Source organism: Pipistrellus hanaki (genome assembly GCF_964339955.1).
Source record: "Pipistrellus hanaki genome assembly, chromosome: 8".
Taxonomy (NCBI): domain Eukaryota; kingdom Metazoa; phylum Chordata; class Mammalia; order Chiroptera; family Vespertilionidae; genus Pipistrellus; species Pipistrellus hanaki.
In genome coordinates this window covers 47264725-47290352 of record NC_140510.1, presented here as the reverse complement: position 1 = coordinate 47290352, position 25628 = coordinate 47264725, and the positions used below count along the sequence as shown (strand labels likewise).

The following is a 25628-nucleotide window of genomic DNA, read 5'->3' as shown; positions in this document are numbered from 1 at the left end:
ACGTTGTTTCATGGTTACATCACCATCTCCCATTTACAGTGTTTATAAAAAAGAAAAGTTCCATCATTTCGATGTATGTACATATGTGCTTTATGTTTTTTATTATTTATTTATCACAAGTAAAGGTCAGGAGTTATCTTTTAAGTTTTTTTACTGTTTCACTTCATTACTGCTGTGTATGTGCTCCATGTGAGTGACATAGGTTGCTTATGTAGGTGGGTTCCGACTTATGGTCGTGTTATGTCGCATCGTAGGAACGGATCTCCAAGGTAACCCAAGGCCTGCTTGTAGTGCCCTAGCCAATTCTGTCCTGTGGATAGAGTATTGGTCTGTGGACTGAAAGGTCCCAGGTTCAATTCCAGTCAAGGACATGTACCTTGGTTGCAGGTTTCTCCCCAGCTTGGGGTATGTGCTGGAGGCAATTAATTGATGTGTTTCTCTCACATGGATGTTTCTGTCTTTCCCTTCCCCATTCTTCCCCCCACCCCAAAAGAAAAATCAATGGAAATATATCCTTGGATGAGGATTAGCCAAAAAAATAAGTAGTTATATGGATTCCATTCATGTTTCTTTTTAAACCTTTAGGTAAGCATATGAACAGATACGTTTAGAAAAATACCTGGAAGGAGATTGCCCAAAATGTTAACAGTGATTTTATGTTTATAATTTTCAAGTGAAAATTGTTTTAGAAGAATTAAAAATTATACATAGAAGTAAATTATTTAAAATTGTATTGTTCAGTTAATACCTTTAAAATTTGACCTGAATTTAGCAGGACCACTTAACTAACACTAATAGAAATTCTTAAAGGTTTCTCAAAAACAAAATCGAAACTACTCTATCAAATAGGAAAGCAAAGAATAGTGATATTGTATTCTGAATTTGAATGCAATGAAAAACAAACTGCCCAATTTCCTAATCCACTTGCTGATTCAAGCTAAAAAATCTTTTCATTTAAAAAAATCACCTATTGAATAATGTCTCACCAGTGAATAGAGATTATTTTTGCAATAAGGCAATTTCAGTGGATGTGGTTATCCTGGGATAATCACACCCCTGGGGTATGTAGCCTTGTGCCTGTAATCTCCCAGGGGTGTAATTATTTCATGATAGCTGTACCCCCCAGTGTTGCATTATTTCTATGATGAAATTCTTAGTTTAGTATATAAAGTAACTTACTTTGATCACTGGAAGCTGCAAGGTGCTGTTAGATTGTTCCAGCTGTGAGGTTTACAGAGACTAGCTATAAAATGTACTTCTCCTTTACAAAGATAAATTAGGCAATCAAAATGCTTCTTTTGGCTAAGCTGATTTACAATATATTTTATACTGATAAGATCATCTTTATAAGTTTTCATCCTTTCTAGATAGTACATCCAAATTATATGTAAAACTTGCATGCTTTGGTGGAGGCTGGGTTTTTATGAAATATTTTTACATTACAATATAATTAAATGGCCTGCCCACTGGCTTTTATTTATACTCTATGGCCTTTATTCTTATCATAGATTGTTACCATTTGTCACTCATGTTTATAACGTATATTGAAATTAAACTTTTTAATCTGCAATGGGATTTTCAACAAAGCAAGTGGGGTTTTGAGGGGAGAGGAGCATGTGTAATAAATTTTAATGGTTTTTTTAAATTATTGTTATTTATTGATTTCAGACTGAGGAAGGAGAGGGAGAGAGAGATAGAAACATCAATGATGAGAGATAATTCGTGATTGGCTGCCTCCTGTATGCTCTCTACTGGGAATTGACCTCACAGCACAGGCAATAAGAACAATAAACTTAGTGAATTTGAAAGAGAGCAAGACAAACATCAATCTGCTGCCTCTTAGACATGCCCTGATCAGGGATCAAACCAGCAACTTGAGTATGTGCCTTGACCAGGGATAGAACCCTTCCCTTTTCGGTGTATGAGATGCTGCTCCAACCACCTGAACCACAGCAGCCAGGGCTGGGTCTCACTCTTTAGTGAGCCAGTGCCCCTGGGTTGTAAACTTCACAGTGCTCCTCAGTTTCTCTCCCCCCCTCCCCACATTTCTCTGCTTTTTTTTTTTTTTTTCTTGTGTAAGTTAGGCTGTAATAAAATAGCTTTCTTTAAGGGTAAGCATTTGTTCAGGACAACAATGTTCTGGGCATACTCAAAATGGTTCCTTTTCCCTTCTCACTATTGGGAGGGAAGTGTAAGGGGATTGTTCTTTGATGTTCATAGTAAGAACCTGATGGACTCGTGGAAATAAAACTCACAAAGGCCAACCATAGTCAGTTATCTTTTAAGTAATCCTACCATTTGCTGGCTCCATTGGTGATTTCTGGTTCTAGTAAACTGTGATTCTCTATCACTATTACTATCCCTGTGGCCTCAATTCTGTAATCGACGTAAGAAGATTTTTTGATTTTCAGTACTTTCAGCTTTTTTCTTATTGTGAGGATGGTAGAACTTTTCAAACTCTCTATATATTGTACCGAAACCCAAACATTATGAAAGCAGCATAAAAGTGAATAAACAGGAAGTCCAAATTTGTTTCACTTTGTACTAATTATTTGACTTGTGGTTTTTCACGCTTAAGTTGCTTTATATTTAAAGTTACTTTGCTGGGTTTTTTAATTTAGCTATAATTTAAAAAATATTTGGAACTGTCTCAATATGGTAATATGAAGAACTTCATATTTTTAAAAGGTAAATTTGAAATTCCAAATGATGTCATCAGATATTCTTGACAGCATTCCTTTTATTTTTTAATCTTCACCTGAGGATTCTTTTTCTTTTTTCTTTCTTTTTTTTTTTTTTTTTTTTTTTAGAGAGAGGAAAGGGTGAAAGAGAAAAAGAGAAAGAGAACATCGATGTGAGAGAGAAACATCTATCAGTTGCTTCCCATTTCCCATATGCATCTCAATCAGGGATAGAACCTGTAGCCTGAGTATATATGTCCTGACTGGGAATTGAACCCACCACCTTTTGGTGCACAAGACAACACTCTAACCAGCTGAGCTGCCTGGCCAGGGCAATTTTTCTTTTTCTTTATAATGCCTCATTGTGAGATTAACACCTCAAATGGCCAAAGTGATCATAGGTGCTTACTATTTCAAGTGTATCTATCCAGTCTTGTTTACATCATAACTTTTAGTGTGTTTCAACAGTATGAAAATGAATAAGAGCTTAAATTGAGCAAAGTATTATTTTACACTTGTTGCAAAGATTTGCTTGCATGTCCTTTTATAATTTTTCCTAACTCTTGATTTAATTTTTCTAGAATTTTACACTAAGCTATAGAACTGACAGAAATATTCTGCAATAGAGCTCCCTCATGCTGCTCCTCTATCTTTTCATCAACCTTTCATGTTGAAGGCATTTTTGTTACTTGAGAACATGTTTGGGAAATTTAACAAAGTAATTGTCTGATCACAAGCTTTGCTAGCAAGACGGAAGGAGCACGCTGGAGGGATTTTCTGTAGAAGGAAAGATGGTAAACTTGCCCTCTGGCAAGTCCCCCTGAATCTGTAAATGAATTTCTCTTATGTAACTTCTTGAAGAAGTTGAGTCCTATCAGCAGAGCTACTAGAAAGGCCTGTATCTGATGACAAAATTTTTTAAAAATCCTTCAATGTCATTTTACTGTAGAAAAAATATTTGTGTTATCAGAATCCCATTAAAGCTAAATTCTTAAAATAAGCAGATATGAAAATTAGTAAAGGATTGACTTTACAGTAACAAAGCTAAGTTAGGCACCATTTCTGTCTTTTATAACGTGTAGTTGATCAGTCAGGAACCAAATTTCCTTTAATGTATGTAGAAGCTAATTAACTGAAAAGAAATATTGATCTATTAAAGAGATTATTCAGAAACCTTAAGTCATAGGGCTTTAAAGGTCAAAATTATACTCTTTATTACTACATTATATTTTGCCTATTTTATTTTAAGTGATTACCAATGGTTTAGTCATTTCAAACTATTTATAAGCACTATTATAATTCAGTGATTAAGTTTATTGTTAGAGTGGCTAAGCCTTGAAATTCTGTTGACATCAACAAATTAATTACAGTGCTGTTCTATCAGTAAATGACTGCTCTGTATCAAAGGCACATGTGGGACTAGTAGAGGCTATTCCTCCCTCAATCTCAAAGGCATATTATGATTCTCAGATCACAGTCATAACTCTCTTATGTGACTTCTTAGCATCATTCCATCTACTCAAGGTCTGCCAGCTTTAAGTAAAAAAAAATTAGCTAGTGATTACCTAGGAAAAGAAGAAATGTAGTCTACCTAGTAAATATTGATTCTATTCTAATCAAACTAATGAAGTTAACATGAACCTTCATCATGTTCATGTTGAAGAATGCACTACTTTTTACCTTTGAATGAAATGTAGTCTACCTAGTAAATATTGATTCTATTCTAATCAAACTAATGAAGTTAACATGAACCTTCATCATGTTCATGTTGAAGAATGCACTACTTTTTACCTTTTCCTAAAACCTATAAGAGTTTGAAAATCAAATTCAGTTTCTAGTTCTTTCCTTAAGCTTTTTTGAAAGAGGGACTGTATCTTTGTATTCCCAGTGCCTTGCACAGTCTACATCTTAGTAAATAATAGTTTAGTGAGTGAATAAAAAAGCTTTGCTAGCTAGTCTAAATATCACTATCATCCTTTCTGAATATCCTATGTAATAAAAGCCTAATATGCTAAGTGGTCGTCCGTTCAACCAATCAAAGCTTAATATGCTAATGATATGCTAAGGCCACTCAACCACTCATTATGATGTACACTGACCACCAGGGGCAAACACGCTCTGACCGGTAAATTAGCTGGCTGCTGGGGTCTGACTGATCGAGACTGAGTGACATTGGCCGGACACTCCCTAGAGCCTTCCCATGAGCCCTCCCCAGCTGGCTAACCTCCCGTGTCCCTCCCCAGCCCTGATCTTGTTCCGGTGAGGTCTCTCGGCCTGACCTGCGCCCTCTTGCAATCCAGAACCCCTTGGGGGATGTCGGAGAGCCAGTTTCAGCCCGATACCACAGGCCAGGCCGAGGGACCCCACTGATTCACGAATTCATGCACCAGGCCTTCTCTAGTATCTTATAACACAAATTTATTATATATATAGTGTGTGTGTGTTAATCCTTACCTGAGGATATTTTCCCAATGATTTTTAGAGAGAGTGGGAGGGAGGGAGAGAGAGAGAGAGAGAGAAACCTTGATGTGAGAGAGAGACATCAATTGGTTGTCTCCTACATGCACCCCGACCGGGCCAGGAATCAAGCCTGCAACTGAGGTACATACCCTTAACCAGAATTTAACCCCCAACCCTTCAGTCCATGGGCCAAGATTCTATCCACTAATCCAAACCAGCTAGGGCTACAATTTATATTTTTCCTGTTCTTTCATATAAGCTAATTTCCCCCAAAAAGATTATAAGCATATCATAGCCATAGTGGCTCAGTTGGTTGAGTGTCCCATAGACCAAGGTAGCTGGTTAGATTCCTGGTCAGGGCACATACCCAGGTTTTGGGCTTGATTCCCAGTAGAGGACATGCAGGAAGTAGTCGATTGATGTTGATATTGCTCTCTCATTGATGTTTCTCTCTCTCTCTAAAAAATCAATAAAAACATTTTTTTTTAAAATAAATTTTTATTGTTCATATTACAAGTGATCCTTTCCCCCCCCTTCCTACCCCACCCTCTGCCCTTTCCCCACCCCCCATTGTCCTCATCCATAGGTGCACAGTTTATGTTCAGTCTCTTCCCACATCCCCCTCTCCCCTTTTCCCCAAGAATCATTAGTTCACTCCCCTTCCATACCTCTGATTCTATTATATTCAACAGTTAATATTGTTCCTCAGATTTTTTTTTAAATTTCCTTGGTTTTTAGATTCACTTGTTGATAGTTACGTATTTGTTGTTCATAATTTTTATCTTTATTTACTTTCTCTTCTGAAAGAACCCCCTTCAGCAATTCATATAATTCTGGTTTGGTGGTGATGAACTCCTTTAGCTTTTTTTTATTAGTGAAGCTCTTTATCTGACCTTCGATTCTGAGTGATAGCTTTGCTGGGTAGAGTATTTTTGGCTGTAGGTTCTTGCTATTCATCACCTTGAATATTTCTTGCCATTCCCGTCTGGCCTGCATGGTTTCTGTTGAGAAATCAGCTGAAATCGTATAGGTGCTCCTTTATAGGTAACCACCTGCTTAGCTCTTGCTGCTTTTAATATTCTCTCTTTGTCCTTTGCTCTTGGAATCTTAATTATGATTTGTCTTGGTGTGGTCCTCTTTGGATTCCTCTTATTTGGAGTTCTGTGTGCTTCCTGGACTTGTAAGTCCAATTCTTTCCCCAGGTGGGGGAAGTTTTCTGTCACTATTTCTTTCAGTATGTTTTCGATATCTTGCTCTCTCTCATCTTCTGGGACCCCCATGATTCTGATGTTGGATCGTTTGAAGTTGTCCCAGAGGTTTCTTACATTATCTTCAATTTTCTGGATTCTCTTGCCTTCTAGCTTCTGCGGAGGAGTGTCTTCTGGCTCTTTATGGTCCAAATCTTTGACTTGATTCTTGCGATCTTCTATTCTGTTTTTAGGACTCTGTATAATATTTTTTATTTCAGACAATGTATTCTTTATTTCTTGTTGATCCCTTTTCATATCCTCATAGGTCTCATTTATTTTATCGGCCTTTTCTAGGAGACTCTTGAAAAACCTTATAAGTGTGGTTTTGAACTCTATATCCAGTCGCTTTTTATCCTCCATTTCTTTCCTTTGTGATCTATTTGGTTTAGGCATTTTCGCAGGCAGCTTTCCTGATGGGGCGGGGTTTCAGGGTGGAGCCTACAGCCTTGGCTTCCGTCCGCCCCGCCCTATGCGACTCCTGAGACTCAGGGTCCTTCAGTACTTGTTGCAAGTGCCTCTGAGAGAAAGGTGCCCTCGATTTTCGCCTGCTGCCAAACTGTCTATGCTCTCCCGCAATGGGCCCGAAACTGGGGTTCAGTTCAGTTGGAAGTGGAGTTGGAGATGGCGTTCAGAGCAGTCTGGAGCCCCTGTCTCCTTCCCGCCAGGGCAGTCCTACGGCACAGCCGGCCAGCCCTTCTCTGCGCACAGTATGCGCACCTCTGGGACCTCCTTTCGCTGCTTCCCCGGTTTCCGCCTTACAGCCCAGCTCCCTCTGGATGAGCCTGGGTCCCCGGGGTCTGGCCTAGAACGGGGGTTCAGAGCAGTCAGGGGCCCAGCACAGTCGGAGTGTTTATCTCCTTCCCGTTAGGGAACGCCCGCCAGGCACTCGGCCTCCCTCCTCTCCGGCTCCGTCCTCTCCGCGCGCCACGTGTCTCCGTACCTTGGGCTTTTACAGCTCCTCTGCACCTCCTTCTGGTTTTCTCCTTGCTTCTAGTTGTAGAATTTCCAGTCAGTCGACTTTCCTGTAGTTCTGGGTAATGTCCATTTTATATTTTAGTTGTATTTTATTGAAATTGTTGCGTGCGGCTGCGGCTAGGTGCCTACCCGAGCAGCCATCTTGGATTCTCCTAGACCTTCAATAAAAACATTTTTTAAAAATTCTTAAAACATAGTGCTAACTTCTAATATTTCATATTCATCACAACATAAATTACTTTTTATTAAGTTTATTGGGGTGACATTGGTTGAAAACATTATATTAGTTTTAGGTGTAAATTCTATGATACATCATCTGTACTAGTATATTGCATTGTGGGCTCACCACCCAAAGTCTAGTGTCCCTCTGTCACCATATGACAAATGGTTTTTCTTAGTCCTTTAGCACTAGGAATTTATTTTAGCTGGATGTATCATCACTAAAATGTTCACATTTAATTAAATTGAAAATGTAAGTTTGAAGACATAATCAAATATGTCATGTGTCTTTAACTATATTGATTCTGTAAAGCAAGATTATTCTTAATACTGTTTTGTGTCAGCATACAATAAGGGCAGTCTTATCTTTCCTTAGTTTTGTGTATTTTTCAGATGCATAGATTAAATGAAATGTTTCATTTTCCCTTTATATTGTATGTTTCAATAGAGATCAAATTAGCTGTCTTCAGTATGAACTTGGGATAAGGGCAATAAGAAATCCTATTGTTTCCAGCCTCCACTAAGATGAACTGGCAGTGTGTCAGGAAAATTCCCAGTATGGAGTAGTGTTATTACAATTCAGTACAATTGGTTCTTGCATAACCTTTAGAAAATTATACATAAAACATTCTCATCTATATAAATAAAAATCACCCACACACTTTATTAATAGCTTCGTTCACTTTTCCCCTGGGACTTGTGCTACATGTTCCTACTGTGCCCCCTTTTAGGCTTTTTAAAGAAAACTTCCTATAAGCTTTCTTCAAAGCAAAAAGGTTAGGGAATATTAGGAATTAAATATAAGTGTAAGATAATTCTTGCTAATTCCCACTGGACACATATCTCTTGCTTGATCATGTACTAGAACTAGTGCCTCTAAGTGTCCTTTTTACATTTAGTTACAAGGAGTGGCTTTTTCACTAGATACAGTCAGTTTAACTTTAGAAAAGAAGATGGTACTTTCATGGAAATGAGAATCATAATATATTTTATTTATTATAATGTTGAGGGGGTTCTTTTAAAACACACATATTTTTAGGGATATACTGCTATTGCTATGACTATCGTAGATACATGGTGAGAGCAGGAACACACCAGGTTGAAGACTCAACCTGTTTTCCTTAGTCTAGTTCAAGAGCCAGAAATGTGTATGTTTTCAGGTATCATTTCTTAAATTCATACTTCGTTAGACTTCATGTACTCCCCCAAAATATGTGTTATAATGTACTAAAATAATCTATACTAATAAAAGCCTAGGTGGCCCTGACCGGTTTGGCTCAGTGGATAGACCATCAGCCTGCAGACTGAAGGGTCCCAGGTTCGATTCCAGTCAAGGGCATGTACCTTGATTATGAGCACCTCCCCAGTGGGAGGTGTGCAGGAGGCAGCTGATTGATGTTTCTCTCTCATCGATGTTTCTAACTCTATCCCTCTCCCTTCCTCTCTGTAAAAAAAGCAATATAATATATATTTTTTTAACCCTTTGCACTCCGAACCATTCTGGACATTGGCTACCAGCTACTCGACGCTACTTTGCGGCAGAAACTCAATTCCCCATAATCACTAATAAACTGCAATGTCCCCTGAGAGGAGACATCCGAGTGATATGCTAGAATTCCGATGTCCCCTGAGAGGGTACAGCGGAGTGCAAAGGGTTAAAAAGCCTAGGTGGTCCTTGCACTCTAATGCACAATGTTGTCACAAGATGGCCACGTGCACAGCAGATGTGGGGCCCGGCGGAAGAGGCGGGTCAAGGCAAGGGAGGGAAGTTGTGGGTGATCAGGCTGGCAGAGGAGCAGTTAGCCATCAATCAGGCTGGCAGGGGAGCAATTAGGGGACGATCAGGCTGGCAAGCAGAAGTGGTTAAGGGCAATCAAGCAGGCAGGCAGGAAGGCAAGCAGTTGGAAGCCAGCAGTCCCAGATTGTGAGAGAGATGTTTGACTGCCGGTTTAAGCCTGATTCTGCACAGATTGAGCCTAAACCAGCAGTCAGACATCCCCTGAGGGGTCTCAGATTGGAGAGGGTGCAGGCCGGGCTGAGGGACACCCCCTCCAATGCACGAATTTCGTGCACCAGACCTCTCTACACTAATAAAAGAGAAGTATGCAAATTGACCGTATCTCCATGACACCCACCAGCCAATCAGGAGTTGGTATGCAAATTGATCCAACAAAGATGGCAGGTTAATTTGCATATGCAGGTGCAGAGCAAAGACTGAAGACTCCAGCCCAAGCGAGGACTGAAGACTGAAGACGAGCTGAAATCAGTTTAGCTCAGTGGATAGAGCATCGGCCAGTGGACTGAAAGGTCCCAGGTTCGATTCCGGTCAAGGGCATGTACATTGGCTGCAGGCACATCCCCAGTGGGGGCTGTGCAAGAGGCAGCTGGTCGATGTTTCTCTCTCATCGATGTTTCTGGCTCTCTATCTCCCTTCCTCTCTGTAAAAAATCATAAAATAAAATAAAATAAAATAGACTGAAGACTGCAGAGGCTTGGCTTCTCCGCTGTAACCAGAGCAGAGAAGCCAAGCCTCAGGTCTTGGCCTCTCCACTGAGGCTGGAGTGAAGGCTTGGATCCCAGGTGCCAGAGGAAAACTGGTGCCCGCAGCCAGGGGAAGGAAGGCCTATTGCACAAATCTTCGTCCAGTGGGCCTTTAGTTTAATAATAAGTCTCTAGATCTAACTAAAAATTTATAGGAAATACAAGGGCTAGAAGAACATATTAAGTTGTGTCACTGTTCAGAATGTGTGAAATTCTACAGGACAAATGACTGAGTTTCTGCAACAAGTGAGTAGTGGTAATGGAGGAGAGGTTGCTAAATTTGTTTTAGATTAAAAGAGACGTAAGGTATGTGTCAGTTATACGTCGGTAAAAAGAGAGAGAGACTTAGGAGATATATAAAACAAATGTAATGTTTGGATTCTAATCTGGACAGACAGTTTTGAGACTACCAGGGAAATCTGCATATTGACTGGATATTAGATGGTGTCTTAAAACTGTATCAATAGGTGTGATGAAAGTTTTGGGGTTTTATTTTTAAGAAATAATTATTTGTTAGTGATTTATATATCTGAGATTTATTTAAAATATTCTTTCAAAAAAGAAACTTAAAGTTAATAGATAAAACAAGAGTGGCATAATATTGATAATTATTGAAACTGTTTGATGAATACATAAGGTTTGTTACATTATTCTCCCTAGATTGGAAATTTTCCATAATACACACACAATGAGAAGGGAAAAAATTGTTTACCTCTATAACAGTAAACATAACTATACAGGGTGGCTGAAACCCGTTTGGCTCAGTGGATAGAGCATCGGCCTGCGGACTGAAAGGTCCCAGGTTCAATTCCAGTCAAGGGCATGTACCCTGGCAGCTAATTGATGTTTCCCTCTCGTCGATGTTTCTAACTCTCTATCCCTCTCTCTTCCTCTCTGTAAAAAATCAAAAAAATATATTTTTTAAAAAAAACAACTCTACAGGGTGTTCCCAAAAAATGTATAAACACTTTTTTCTGATAACTCAACTGATGTTTCTTTCTTTTCAGATTTAACCTATTGGAATTAATAATGATTCAAAGTGTGTATGCATTTTTAGGACACCCTATATTTATTTTGAGAACTAGGGGCCCAGTGCATGAATTTGGAAATGTATGCTAAGCATATGTACTACACAGTGTTCAATTGAGAAATATAAATGCTGGAAGAGCAATGTTTCTCATAATCTATATACTCTCTGTCAAACTGCAGAAAGAGATCATTTTCTTGAAGTCATTGAAAATGTAAAAAGAACATGTTTTCTAAAACATTTTATGAAAGTTACCCATCTTTTGGTGAAATGAGTAACCTTTAATCATAATAGCATTTTCGTTAGCCCTTTCCTGGAGTGATTTCTATCCTAATCCTTAGCATGTTTGTTTTCTGAATTCATTTGAAACAGTTGACAAATGTAGTTTTAACAATTCAGAAAAGATATTTTCTACTTTATAAAATTGTTTCTTCATGTAAAATTTGAAAAGCCACCAAAGTGAACATTAATTTGAAGCTATTAATTGTATTAGCACTTTTATGCCATTTGGCAGCAACCAGTATTAATATTAAAATTCAACTTTTACCTAAGGTTTTATTATCAATATTATCAACCAAATTGAATAATTAATTAAAGGGTTATTAAAGTAATCCATAGACATTAAATATCTTATATAAAAGAAAAAAAGATAAAATCCTATATTGTTTTAAAATACTATTAATATTAATGAAAGATATTAATGAAATAAGATGCTGCTTTATGATGTTTTGGTTTGTTTTGTTTTCAACCAAGTAAGGATTTTCCCCCCAATAAGTTAAAGCATCACATTATTCCCATTCTCCAATAATAGGTGTGTTTTTTTCCTATTTTCTGCCTAATAACTAAAGCCAACTTTCCATTGTTTTTGGTAACATGACTAAAGTAATAAAAGCCCATAAAGTCCAATAAGAGATATTAATTTACACCTGAACTCTTTGACCAAACTTTTACCAAAGATGCTACTGAGAAGTGAACAGATTTGAATTGTGTTGCTTTTTGTTTTTCTATGGTAACATATAGGTGAACAGTTAAAGCAATAAAGAGAAAGAAAATGAAGTTCTTAATCGAACTAGAGAATAAGTTTCTGAATGTTTATCTCTCACATCCCTTATAAATTTCTTATTAGCAGGAATTGTCTTATTCTTCCTTATATTCCAGACACACCACCCAGTGTAGTTCACTTAAGCCAGTCTAGATGATTTATTCAGAAATGTTAATAGCTTCCATAAACTGTCATCATTATTTACTACCTTCAGGGAAAACAAAATGAAAGTGGAATATACAAAATAAAGAGGAAAGTGTCTATTCTACCTAATAATGTTTGAGGGAAGGGCTCAGGTGTTAAACAATTTTTAATTATATCTTTTATATTCATGCACTGAGTGGGGGGGTGCCCCTCAGACCAGCCTGCACCCTCTTGCAGTCTGGGACCCCTTGGGGGATGTCCACCTGCCAGCTTAGGCTCTCCACGTTAGTTGGACATCCCCCGAGGGGTCCTTAGCGCTGCTGCAGAGGCGGGAGAGGCTCCCACCACTGCCACTGCACTCACCAGCAGTGAACCCGGCTTCTGACTGAGCAGCATTCCCCCGTGGAAGCACACTGACCAGCAGGGGGTAGCTCCTGCGTTGAGCGTCTGCCCCCTAGTGGTCAGTGTGCATCATAGCGACTGGTCGTTCTGCCATTCAGTTGATTTGCATATTAGGGTTTTATTATATAGGATTCTATGTTACTTATTTTTAGTATATATTATGTGACCAGAAAACAGCTCACTTTTCAGTTTGGGATTTTGCAAATGGGGAAATAGCAGCTTGTGAAAAATATAACACTTATAAATCTATAGCCAGCCTAAAATTGCTTTTCATCAACATGACACTAATAACTAGAAATTTCAAACTCTGGAGGTGTGTATAAACACACACACACACACACACACACACACACGATTAACCGAAGTACTTATAGAAACCATATCGATAGCATGTGTGTGTGTGTGTGTTGTTGATAATTAGCAACCACATGATATTGTAACTCAGTATTGATAGCTGATAAATAAGGGTGAGGAATTAGGAATTAGAAACTAGAATAATAAATTGCTCATGTGCCTTTAAGTGTCTTTTTTAAATTGAGTTCTTACTAAAATAATAACTATTATAAGTTCAATAGCCTTTTTTTTTTTTTTTATCATTTTGCTTTTATTTCATACTGGAAACTGCCAAACAGATAACATCTAAATGTATCTTTTTCAATATGACAAAGTTACACAAGAAGAGAATCCCTAGCACATAAAGAAAAATGCAATTATTTTCTATTCTGAATCTCCAGACTGCTGTTTTAGAAAATCATATCTGATTATTTGCTCAGCAGAAGATTATTGAGTTGATTTAGCTGTGATTTTACTTAACAAAGCTTCAACTGCATTCCTACTGTGGCGTCCGAAGAAGGTAGAGAGATATAAATGATACATTCAAACTGTGATTTTTGTGAACAGGACCATCGATGCACCCCTCGGAGCTAATAGCGGAGATGAGAAACAGTGGATTTGCACTGAAACGAAATGTACTGGGGAGAAACTTGACCGCAAATGATCCATCACAGGTAATGATCTTTTTATCAGTAAGCTGAAAATGCCTAAAAATCTAAATGTGATTGCTTGTGAATTGCTACTTAATGTTTTCCAATATGCATATACCCATGGGAGAGCAAGATAGAGCAAAGAAAATGCCTAAGTATATTTTGATTTTGCTTCTTTATTATTTTAACTTAAATGAGAAATTGTTTTTAAACCTATATTTTAATAAATGAAACTGCTCCTCTGGGTTTATGTGGATGAAATATCTAACTGAACTGGTGATGAGGTAGTTACTTTTCCTTCTTGCTAACTTACCACTGAAGTGACATAAATAGAACCAATAGGAAGAAATGTATAAAAGAAAACTCCTAAAAAGTATAGGAAATACTTTGAACATTAATTTATAAACCGTACACAGATTCAGGAAATGGTGGCATGCAAAGCGTTGTAGATACCCTAATGCAAACCATTTCTTTTATTTAATCAGGAAACTGGACCCAGGGAAGTTAAGTGATTTCCCTGAGGTCATGTTCTGAGACAGACCTAAGACTAAAACCCAGACTCCCACTGGCGCAAATTTGTTCTACTCTGAAAAGAGGCACATTACTTTTCAAACATTACTAGGGATTATTCATATAACCTATATAATCATATATTTGTACTATTTGATACATTTTATATGAATTTGCTAGTCATATATTTAATAATGTACTGTTGAAATTATAAAGGCTAAAATTGTGGAGGTTTTCATCTTCCCCAAAAGTTAATGATCTTCTTGGTTTTAATATTTCATTAAATTTAAAATAAAACATTTAAACCCTCAAGTATTTAAATTCAAACTCAAGAGACAGAAACATTTTATCTGTTTCTCTATCATACTCTTCCTGATTAAAGTTGGTTAGTGCCGGCAAAGCTGTCATCTTACCCTCTTACTGTGTAATGATACTCTGTAATTTACATTTCCCCCACACACATACACACACACACACACACACACTTTACATTTCAAAATGTCACATTCATCCACAGTATGTCTCTAATACAAAATTTCTTATTTATAAATATTTTCTTTCCTGAATGATAACTAACTTGTTTTATAATCTAGCAATGTAATGATCTTTGTTGCCTCAGGAATATGTTGCAAGTGAGGGTGAAGAAGATCCAGAAGTTGAATTTTTAAAGTCACTAACAACCAAACAAAAACAGAAACTTCTCAGGTAATGAAAAAATACACGTTTGATAAATTCTCTAACATTTTTTGTGTGCTCCATCTTAGTATCATATTCAACTCTGATCCTAAGAGCTCATGAAGATACTTAAGCCAGTGTATCGCATTTATTTAATGATTTATTCTTCAGCTATAGTAATACAGTTTTGTCTTTCAGTAATATAAAAATGAATCTAAGATTATATACCCAGATTACACCACACACAAAAAATAGCACTTTTCAGAATACTTAATTTGGAAATAGATTTATTTGTAGGATTTACTTGGTATAGTAGATTTGTATATATATCTTTGCATTTATTCTTAGAAAATATTCTGAGCTATGTATTGCTCTTTTATATTTTGTAAGATTTTATGAGGAATGCTGACAAATGCTTAAATTTAAGGTAAATATGAATCTTGTTAAACATACTACCTTTGGATTAAAAAATCCAAGAAATGTCTTTTGAATCCAATAGAGGGAGCTCATGATGTGGGGTTTTGAGAATGGTTGGACAAAACCCAGTGAAAGACGTTTTTATTCCAGAATAACTTAAACATATCATATAAACAAGTTACTCTTCTGAGAATGTGAAATACTCTTTAGAAATTCAGAATGCCTAAATAGAATTTTTCTAATAATTTATAAATCTAACATTGTTGAAAACCAGTATGTGATTATTTTGTTTTATATAACCAAAAAACAGTATAAAAAATATAAAGTGTATTATTACTCAGAATTTCTGGAGAATATACCCTTGAATTTTTATAAGTAATATTGATTAATATTCCCATAATTTAAAATAGTACATACATAAAATTATTTTTCTTGATTATAGTTATATATTTGAATTTGTAGTAGGTCCAATTAATGTTACAAACCTTTAAATCAGGATAACCATTTATTCATTTATTTAGAGTGCTATATCATTTCAAATTCTGATACAATAGGGATTTTTTTAATAGAGAATTATCTTTATGCATTTAATTTTTATTTACATTTAATATGAATAATTTAGGAGGAAGAAAATAATTTGTCATTTAATAAAGTATGTGTTTATATTTGAATACCTCTTTCAATAGCTTCTAAGGAAATTTATTGTCTTTCAAAATTTTGTTTGTCAATAAAAGGACTAGTTTTAGTCTCTTACTTTTTTTTTTCCAATAACAGGAAATTGGATCGACTTGAGAAGAAAAAAAAGAAAAAGAAAAAAGATAGAAAAAATAAAAAGCTTCAGAAGAGTAGAAATAAACACAAAAAACATAAACACAAATCTTCCTCTTCCTCCTCCTCCTCTTCCTCCTCCTCCTCTTCATCCTCCTCCTCTTCCTCTTCTTCCTCTTCCTCCTCCAGTGAGACTTCAGAAAGCGGTAGTGAGAGTGACAACAAAGAAAAAAAAATACAAAAGAAGAAAAGAAAGAAAAACAAATGTTCAAGAAATAAAAATGACATAGGAGAAAAGGACAAGTCTAAGAAGAGAACATTTTATGAAGAACTTTCTAGCAATCATTGTAATAAGGAGAAAGCCAAGGAAGAGCCTAGATTTTTAAAACAAGAGAGTTCTAGGGAAACTAGCAAATGGAATCATTCTAATTTTGACAGAACATCCAGAAGCCATAACCACAGCCCAGAGAAGAGAGGCTCTGAAAGAAATGAGAGGAGCAGGAGAAGCCGGAGCAGAGATGAGAGGAGGAGAAGCCGGAGCAGAGATGAGAGGAGGAGAAGCCGGAGCAGAGATGAGAGGAGCAGGAGAAGCCGGAGCAGAGATGAGAGGAGCAGGAGAAGCCGGAGCAGAGATGAGAGGAGCAGGAGAAGCCGGAGCAGAGATGAGAGGAGCAGGAGAAGCCGGAGCAGAGATGAGAGGAGCAGGAGAAGCCGGAGCAGAGATGAGAGGAGCAGGAGAAGCCGGAGCAGAGATGAGAGGAGCAGGAGAAGCCGGAGCAGAGATGAGAGGAGCAGGAGAAGCCGGAGCAGAGATGAGAGGAGCAGGAGAAGCCGGAGCAGAGATGAGAGGAGGAGAAGCCGGAGCAGAGATGAGAGGAGCAGGAGAAGCCGGAGCAGAGATGAGAGGAGCAGAAGAAGCCGGAGCAGAAGTCATAGCAGTGACAAGCAAAGGAAAATAAGAAAACGGTCTTAGCAAAGTCCCAGTAAAGAGTGGAATAGAAGAAATGATACTAGAAGCCACGGCATAGATATGTACAGAGGAGGAAAAATGCACAGAGAAAACTCGGGAGATGAGCATACCAGAGTGACATAGAATGAACAAGTAGAGAGAATAGAGACTGCATGTGACAATTGGGAATAAAAATATCTCTACTTATCAAATACTTTTAGCAAGGGCTAATATGTACTCTTGTCTTTCTAATAAAAAAGCTCTATTTTAGTTTTCAGTCTCTGTAAACTGTCATATCAAGAACAAAACTACAAAAATCTCATAATGAACTTTGCAAATATTTGTAAGTAATCTATTTTGGAGCTGTAAAAATATTTTCTGTTGATAAGTATTTCTTGTGCCCTCTATACCAGATTAAAAGAAAACACAACTCTGTGACATTGTCTTTGTTCTGAAATATCATTAAAAGAATGACAGTACAATTGAATGGGTATAATTTAATTTTTAATTTAAATGTACTAGAAGCAAGATGTAAACATTATTGAAATTCACTAGTATGAATTAAGTATTTCTTTAAAACTTTTAAACTCCCTCATGTGTTTTGTTCTCCAGAGTACACTATCTACATTTGGATGATATATTAATTTTCTATGCTGTCATAACAAATTACCTCAAACTTAAAGCAGTTCAAAAACATTCTACAGTTCTGGAGATGAGAAGTCTAAAATGGGTTTCACTGGAGTAACATAAAAGCAGGATTGGTCCTTTCGGGAGGCCCTACTGGAAAGAAAACCTGTTTGCTCGCCTATTCCAGAGGCATTCCTTTGCTCCTGGTCCCTTCTTCCATCTTCAAAGCTAACAAAGGCAAGTCGAGGGTCACAGATAATTACTCTGACACTTTGACATTCTTCATCTCTCTTTTATGGACCCTTGTGATTATAATGAGTCTACCAGGAGAATTGTCCTATTTTAAAAATCAATTTACAATCTTAATTCTCCTTTGCTACTTAACGTACGGTAACATCTTCTCAAGTTCCAGGGATTAGGATGTATGTATCTTTAAGGGACCATTATTCTACCTACCACGAGTGGTCTTTCTACTACTGGTGTTTAGCTATTAGAATTCACTTCTAAAGGTTAAGTATGTAATGTCACAAATGGACCAATGTAAATTCTTCTATATTTTATGACTATAGGTATATAAGGTTTATCTAAACTTTTCCCTTATGTTTCAAATGACCTAGTAATGAGAAACTATAGGGAAAAAGTAGTAAAAACTATGCATCATGCAATTCCAAAAAAGACATGCTATACATCCTGGACACAAGTATTTTTTATCAGGGTTCCACATTTTTAACATGTTATGTAATACAATACAGATACTGATTAGATAGTTTTGAGGGTTGGCAGCCATATTTTGTAAATTCTATAAGAAATAAGTTTGGAAGAAGAGGTAAATGAAACCACTCCTTGTGGTCTGTTATATGTGTCTGTCTTGTATATCACACACAAATGTCCTCTGATTTAGAAGCAACTAACTAAAGGTGTAAGAAACCGTCTGATTATTTAGGTTTTTCAGAGAATTGGGGAAGAATTTGAATTCCTTCTAAAGTTATCCTTTAATAACTTACAATGCACCTAAAAGATTCTTTTCCTTCATTTAAAAAAAGAAAGCATGAATTTGAAATTGATAAAGATGCTAATTTACATCTTGAATTCATTAATGTACTAATTATTTTCTAACATATGCCTTTTTATACTTTATAATGTCAAAATCTATGCAATATCTACTGCCTTAAAGGATTTCTGAAGGGAAATACAGTGTTCATGAAGAGAAATGTTGAAATTCATCCTGTAATTTAAAGTGAATTAAAGAAATACATTATTTTTTACACTTTTTTCATTTGACTTTCACAAAAGAAATTGTTTTAAATCTCTGGTTTATCCCTCATTGTTAGACTGAGAAAAATATAAACTGATTTACCAATTTATCCATCCAATGGTGAGAAAAATTCCCATGTATTTATGGAAGATACTGATTTACTGTTTGGCTTTTAGCCTTGGTCACCCAAAGGTGCTAGACAGCCCCAAGGGGCTAGCATATCAACCTTGCAAACTTAAAAACTGAAAAAAGGCATTACACGAATCATAAGGTAAGAGCTTCAAAGAGGCTTGCCTTTTCTGCATATTCTTGGTATGGATAAAAGGATTTGAAAGTGATTTTTAAAATAAAAATGTTAGACATCTAATTCTACTTTTGCTTTTGAAATATGAGGTCGAACTAGAGATTAACCTCATCATAAAAGGATGTCTACTTGCCCTGGCTGGTTTGGCTAATGGATAGAGGTCGGCCTGCAGATTGAAGGATCCCAGGTTCAATTCCTGTGGGGGGGTGGGGAGGCAGGTACCCAGGTTTCAGGCTGGATCTCCAGTAGGGGGCATGCAGAAGGCATCCAATTAATGATTCTCGTCAGTGATGTTTCTCTCCTCTGAAATCAATAAAAAATACATTTTTAAAAAATATGTCTACTTGTATGTGTAGAGCGCCACCTAATACTATAAACCAAAAAGGAATCCTTCAAGTATAATGAATATTCAAGAACAAGAGTCCTCAACAGTGACATTGAAAAGTCTGATGATGTTTGTCATTCTTACTTTCAACAGACAAATTCTTTTAAGAAATATGGGTGTGCCTGGTAACACTTGTCCAGGGACCTGGAAATACACCGCCAGACTCCAGAGACTTTTTTTGGGGGGGGAGGGGGGGGGCCGGGGGGCACTCCCCTTTTCCCTGGCCTTACACTTAACATAATTTAATACTAGCAAATTAATTCCTGTAGGAGGTGCTGTTGATTTACAAATGGCCAGGATGGATCAGGTTACTAGGTTAGGACTTGTTTACTTATCTTGAATGTTATGTGGTTAGTCATAATTTCATTAAATAAATGTACCAAAATAAGCAGAGTTTGCTGCAGCAAAGTGGCAGGTCGGCTTACCTTTCGGTGTGCAATGGAGATCTTGTTTTGAATCACACAGTTTTAATCTGAAAAAAGCTTTTTATCTGACAGGCTTGGAGAGATGTATCTTGCTGTGCTTCCGTGAGACCGCTAGCCGATAGTGAATCAGATTAGTCCACGCTGCTGGGAGCACATCGTTTTCCAGTTTTAATCACCAGACATTTAATATGCTTTAGCATTGACGCTCAAATATTTCCAAAATCCATCTGAGCCACTTCACTCACCTCCTTACCAAATGACTGCTGGGCCCAGAAGCTGTTGGAGGGTGCATCCTCCACACAGGGCGCTTAAGATCAGGAAGAAAGCTGCATTTCGACTTCGGTTGCTGGAGGATATTTAGAAATCTTACTTGGGTTTTCTGAAAAGGAAACTTAGGTCGTTACCACTTCTTAAAAAGAGATACAGGTATGCACTCACTAACTGTAGGCCTTGAGACTGACTGTTTATTGGGTCAAAAAGGAGAAATCCTTTTAAAGAGTTGTGAGGAACAAATAAGATGACTAAAAAAAAAAAAAAAAAAAAAAAAGTAACTGTCACCTCTGGCCAGCAATCAGCAACTCTTAAGATTTGGGAAATCCGATGACAGCTGAGAGCTCTCCTGATGAGATCCCTAAGACCGGTCCTGCTGATAGAAAGGAAACAGGTACTCATCGCCTTCTCTCTTCCCTCCTCCCTTCCTGCCACACTAGCCACACTAACCACCACCCTCAGGACGGAGCAGTGATAATGAAGCCAGCTGCCCGGTGAAATGCAGGAGCTGCCATTGCTGTAATGGGAAGACACGCACATTCTGGCCCAAACTGCCCATGAGCCAGTCTCTTTGGCCCAAGTGGGGGGGGGGGGGGGGAATGGTGGGCAGCAGAGGAGGTCCAGGGGCTCTGTCGCTGGCCAAAGCGGAGCTTCTAAGGTCCTCGCTCGCCCTGAACCAAAAGGAAGCCAGAAAGGGGCTGCAGTGGGTGCTAGAGTGATCCCATCCCCTGAGGCAGTGCCACCCCTTCGAACTGTACGTTGCTTTCCTTCTAGACCGCGGTTGGAAACCTGAATACACCTCAAATCCAAACGGAAAGGTTGAGGATTAGAGGGCGCATTCTTCTAAAAGATGCGCCCCACGCGCAAGGCAGCCGCTGGATTCCCCACCCGCAGCGTGTAAGGGTTTAGCTCGCCGCCCCGGCCACCGGGCCGCGGGCCACAGGAGCTGCGCTCGGCCGCCGGCGCGTTTCTTCCTCGCAGGGCGGAGGGCGGACTCGCCTGTGGCAGGCCGGGAACCGAGCGAATTTCTCTCGTCGCTCGGGCTCCACAGGTGAAGAGGGCGCGTTAGGACGCCTCTGCGAACCTCGCTCCTGGAGCAAAAAGGAAAGTGTCACCTCTCGCCAGCAATCTGCAAGCAGAAAACGGATTGCCTGCGGGAGACGCCCTACCTATCACTGTGCATTTCTTTTATATATGAGTTATCCCGAAATAGACGTTTGCAAAAACAATGCAAAATCTCTGTTAGGAATTTCCAAAGAAAAAGTGCAAGGGTGTTGGAAAACCTAAACACTTGGGTTCCTTTCTTTCCTGGATCCCTGAGAACAAGGCCCTGGAACAGGACTCAAGGACATTCCGAAACCTTCCCTTTAAACTAGAGTTGCAAACACACTGTATATATTTATATCAGTAACGTATAGGGAAGGCATGTCTGTAATTAATTTACCTCATACATATTTCTATAAACTCTTGAGTCTAGATAAGGGTTGGAGGGGGGGGGTAAATAACACTGAACGGTAAAAATTACGGAGAAGGGATAATAACTGATTACCAATTTGAAAGTAAATAAACAGGTGACTTTTCCAGATCAAATCCCTCCTTGGGGTCGTTACAATAAATATCTCTGAAGGAAGCTCTCTATTTATGTTGTCATTGATTAATTCTTCACTACCTCATTTGATTTCGATTTAGAACGATTTGATTCTAATTTAATTAGCATGTAATTTGGATGTACATAATTACTGTAATTATGACATTCAGGTAAGGCAGCTTTAGGCTGAAAGGCAATTTCAAATTTTCTAGCAACCTACTTTGTGCTGAGAAATGGACAAGGACTTTGCGCCCTGCTATCCAAGTAGTAATTAGCACATCTCTGAAACAGGCAGTGCGGCGGGGTTTGTATTAAAACAGCAACTACAAATGCAGCCGAGAGTTATCCGCTGCTGAGGAGGTGGCTGTGAGTTCTCGGAAAGGGGAGAACTGAGACAGGGGAGCCCGGGGCTGCCGCGGTCCACGGCGCCCCAGCCGCCTCCCTTGTGCGCGAGCCTTGGAGGTGTAGCTTTTCCGATTAAAACACAATAAACGCGCGGGGTGGCGGGGAGGGGGGAGCAGGCAAGAAGCAGCAGCCATGCACCGCGTCTGAGGACCGGGGGTGGGGTAGTGGGACCGGGAAGAGGAGGGGAAGGGGCGGCGGGGGGAGGGCGATGCTCAGAGAGGAGAGAAAATTGGTACACGCCCCCAGCTGTTATCAGATTTTAGATTTTCGTTTCAAAGGGAAAAAGGTGGGAACAAAGGGGATCACAGTTTGCGCCTGCAAGGAAGTGAGGACCCTTCGGGAGGGGCTGGGACGACGAGGGGTCTCGGGGCTGCTGGACCTGCGCGCCCCTAAGGCCCGCGTCTGCCCAGCAGTCTTCTCCCCCCCCCCCCCCCCCCCCCCCGCTCGGCTCGGTCGGGACAGCTGCCTGGAGGACGCCGGCGATGCGGGAGGCTGAGTGGGCCATCGCGGCCCCAGACTGGTGCAAGCTGTATGTCCCTCGCTTCCCTTCCTTCCAAGGGGGATCTGGGGACGTGGGACGGTCTGGTTGCCTGGTTTAATAATCAGCTTGGTTCCCAGGCCCGAGGGCTCTCGGCCCACCTGGGAGTCATTGGGCAGAGAGCACGGGGCACTTGTGCCCACGCCCGGGTCCCAACCAGGGGTCCAAGTCGCCACGGTCTGCACCCAGCGTGCTCAGCTCCGAGGCGGAAGATCCTGATGCTGCCTCCTGGAAAGGGATATTAAATGCAACAATTCAAAGACTAGGGCCAAGCAGGACCTTCGTTATTTTGTTCACTTTGTTTAGATTTTTCAATTAGCCTGTTTCAGAAATGACCTCCTTCTCTAGGAGCAGTGAACCGGCCATTGCTAAGCAGCGCCCCTCCAATTGCGGGGCTCTCCTCATCCCCCACCCGCACCCGCACCCTCACCCCATCCTCCAAAACACACACACACACACACACACACACACACACACACACACACACACACACACACACACACACACACACACACACACAAACTCGCTTTTCTTTTCTTGCTTCGCTGGGTTGTTGCAGCTGGCGGCAAACGCCGATCTCCCGGCTCAAATAGCCGCGAGCGAGGAGGACAGCGCGGCCTTCCCGGCCCGGAGCTCTAGATGGCGCCAGCGAGCCGCGCTCGCCAAGCTCCTTAAGGGAATCAAGAGCGACTGTCAAACATAAAAGCAAATCAGAGTTTTCAGTTTTTTTTAATGTGTTAAGAATGTTATTCCTTAAGAAAATTTGTAGCTAAATTATTCTCACTTAAAATAAACACTTAGTATACCAATTACACAAATGGGCGGGATTTATGTAAGATTTACTTCATCTGCATTTTTGTTGTGGGAGAGAGAGCCTTGGTGAATACAGAATAATAGATGCAAATAAGATTAGAGTTAAAATAAATAAAGTTTCCATCTGAATAAAAAAGAAATTCAATTTCACACGACTTGTAACGGTTTTGACGGGATGTCCAGACACGCCGTTTCAGGTGCACAATCTAATCTCGTCAAGATAATGTTGTGTCCCATCCTTGAGGAAAGAAAAAACGTTCTTTTCTTTTTTTCCTTTTTCCTCATCGGTAGGATCCAATTCACTCCAAGGGGGGAAAGTAAGGCCGGAGCAAACGCCAGGGGAGGGTACAGATTGGACTAGGGAAAACTTGGTCTTCGTTCCTCTGCTGCGCTGGAAGCTGCCACCCAGCAGGAAACGCTGGGAGAAAACGGCTGAAACGAAATCCGGTTTCCCCTCGCCCGCCCGGACCTGAGTGGCACCCAGAGGTCCTGTCTGCGCCCCCCGCCCCGCACCGGCCTCCAGGCTGCAGCCCTGTCCGAGCCCCCCCTCTCCTCCCGGGCCCCGGAGCTCCAGTAGCCCAGGACCCCGGAGCCCCGAGGTGGCCCTGGGGAGACTGGCCCCCATCAGGTGAAGACCCAAGTCTCCCTGAGCTCTCGCCTCCCATGCACAGTCTCTCCAATTTGCTCGGCCTCCGCTGGTCTCCACGCGCCCAGGTCGTTTCCTAGGGTCCCCCTTGGTCCCCCTAGAACTGGGGGGCTCCAGGAGGAGGGGTGGGCTCTGTGTTGGCTTGTCGGTCTCCACTCTCGGGGCAGGAGCCCCGCTCCCTGCAGGTTCAGGGTCTGCGAGCAGCGCTGGTCGGGCCGGGCGCTCGGGCCGGCCGCCGCCCGCCGCCCCGGGAGCCGCGGTGATGGACGTCCGCTGACCCGGGGGCAGAGGGAGCAGGCAGGGGCCTTGATCACTGGGCTGCGGAGCCAGCCGCACGGCCGGCGGGACCTGCATGGCCAAGCCCTTTGATCTGCTTTTATTATCCGCGAGAAACAAAGCTGCCTGGGACAGACGCCGGGCGCCCAGGTTCCCCGGGAAAGCCCAGCTCACCCTCACCACCGCGCCGCGGCCCCGCGCCCCCAAAGGTGCCGGCACCCTCTGGGCTTCCAGAGCTCCGGCCCCAAGCCCCCAGGGCAAACGCAACCCCTGCGGGCCTCTGGGGAACAGGAACCCTGAACCAAAAGGCGCGCGGTGGGTGGGGTGGGAGGTCCCGCCGGAACGGTTTGGTTTGGGAGAGAAAATAGCCGGAGAAAAGGAAAGCTCGAGGAAGGAGAGCGGACCGTCCAAGGCTGCGGGGACCGCGAGGAGGGAAGGGAGGAAGCCCCGGAACCTCACGCTGCAAACTCCCCTCTGAGAACCTCTGCTCTGGGTTTTATCGCTACTTTGTGACGTGGCTTCTCAGAGCAGAGCTCCCGAGAAAACATGCTGCTGTTAATAACAATGATTTATTTCTTTCTTCCCTAAACATCAAAACCTCATTCAAGTTCCCAAGATGGACAGTAATAAAAAAATTTTTTTTTTCCAATTGGGGCTGACTTTGCTTGTGTTGCCTATTGTGTGAGGGAGCCTCTTAAAAACATTTTATTCTGCAAATACGCATTTTATTTTCTAAATTACCATTTTTTCCCCCCGAATTGTGAAATTATCTCATTTACCAATTTTCTTTTCGTCTCCTCTCCCTCTTCTCCTCTCCCTCTCTTTTTTAAACTGGGGCTGTTAAGTTGGTGGTCAGAAGACAAAGAGAGTGAAAATAATTTTCATTTCAATAATTGCCTTCTGGTCAATTTAACTGTGCCTTATTTTGAAAGAGACTGTCTAAATGAGATTCCTGTCCCGAATGTGTTCCCAGGCCTGATCCCAGCCTTTAATTATTCCCGAGGTTTTTTTCTTCAGAATAAGACGCCGCACTGAGTAATCACAAAGAAGTCA

At 40.4% G+C, this 25628-nt stretch overlaps 1 protein-coding gene across 2 annotated transcripts in view; it reads left to right on the top strand.

The window, feature by feature from the left end:
* The window catches only part of CIRSR (corepressor of RBPJ and splicing regulator), a 29788-nt gene extending 10853 nt beyond the window's left edge, over window positions 1-18935 (top strand). For both annotated transcript variants that reach the window (XM_084892658.1, XM_084892657.1), the window contains 3 exons: window positions 13642-13748; window positions 14854-14939; window positions 16101-18935. In XM_084892658.1, the coding sequence (XP_084748784.1) occupies window positions 13642-13748; window positions 14854-14939; window positions 16101-17067 (1160 nt within the window). In that variant the 3' untranslated portion in view covers window positions 17068-18935. The remainder of the gene's footprint in view (window positions 1-13641; window positions 13749-14853; window positions 14940-16100) is intronic.
* Window positions 18936-25628: the final 6693 nt, after the last annotated feature.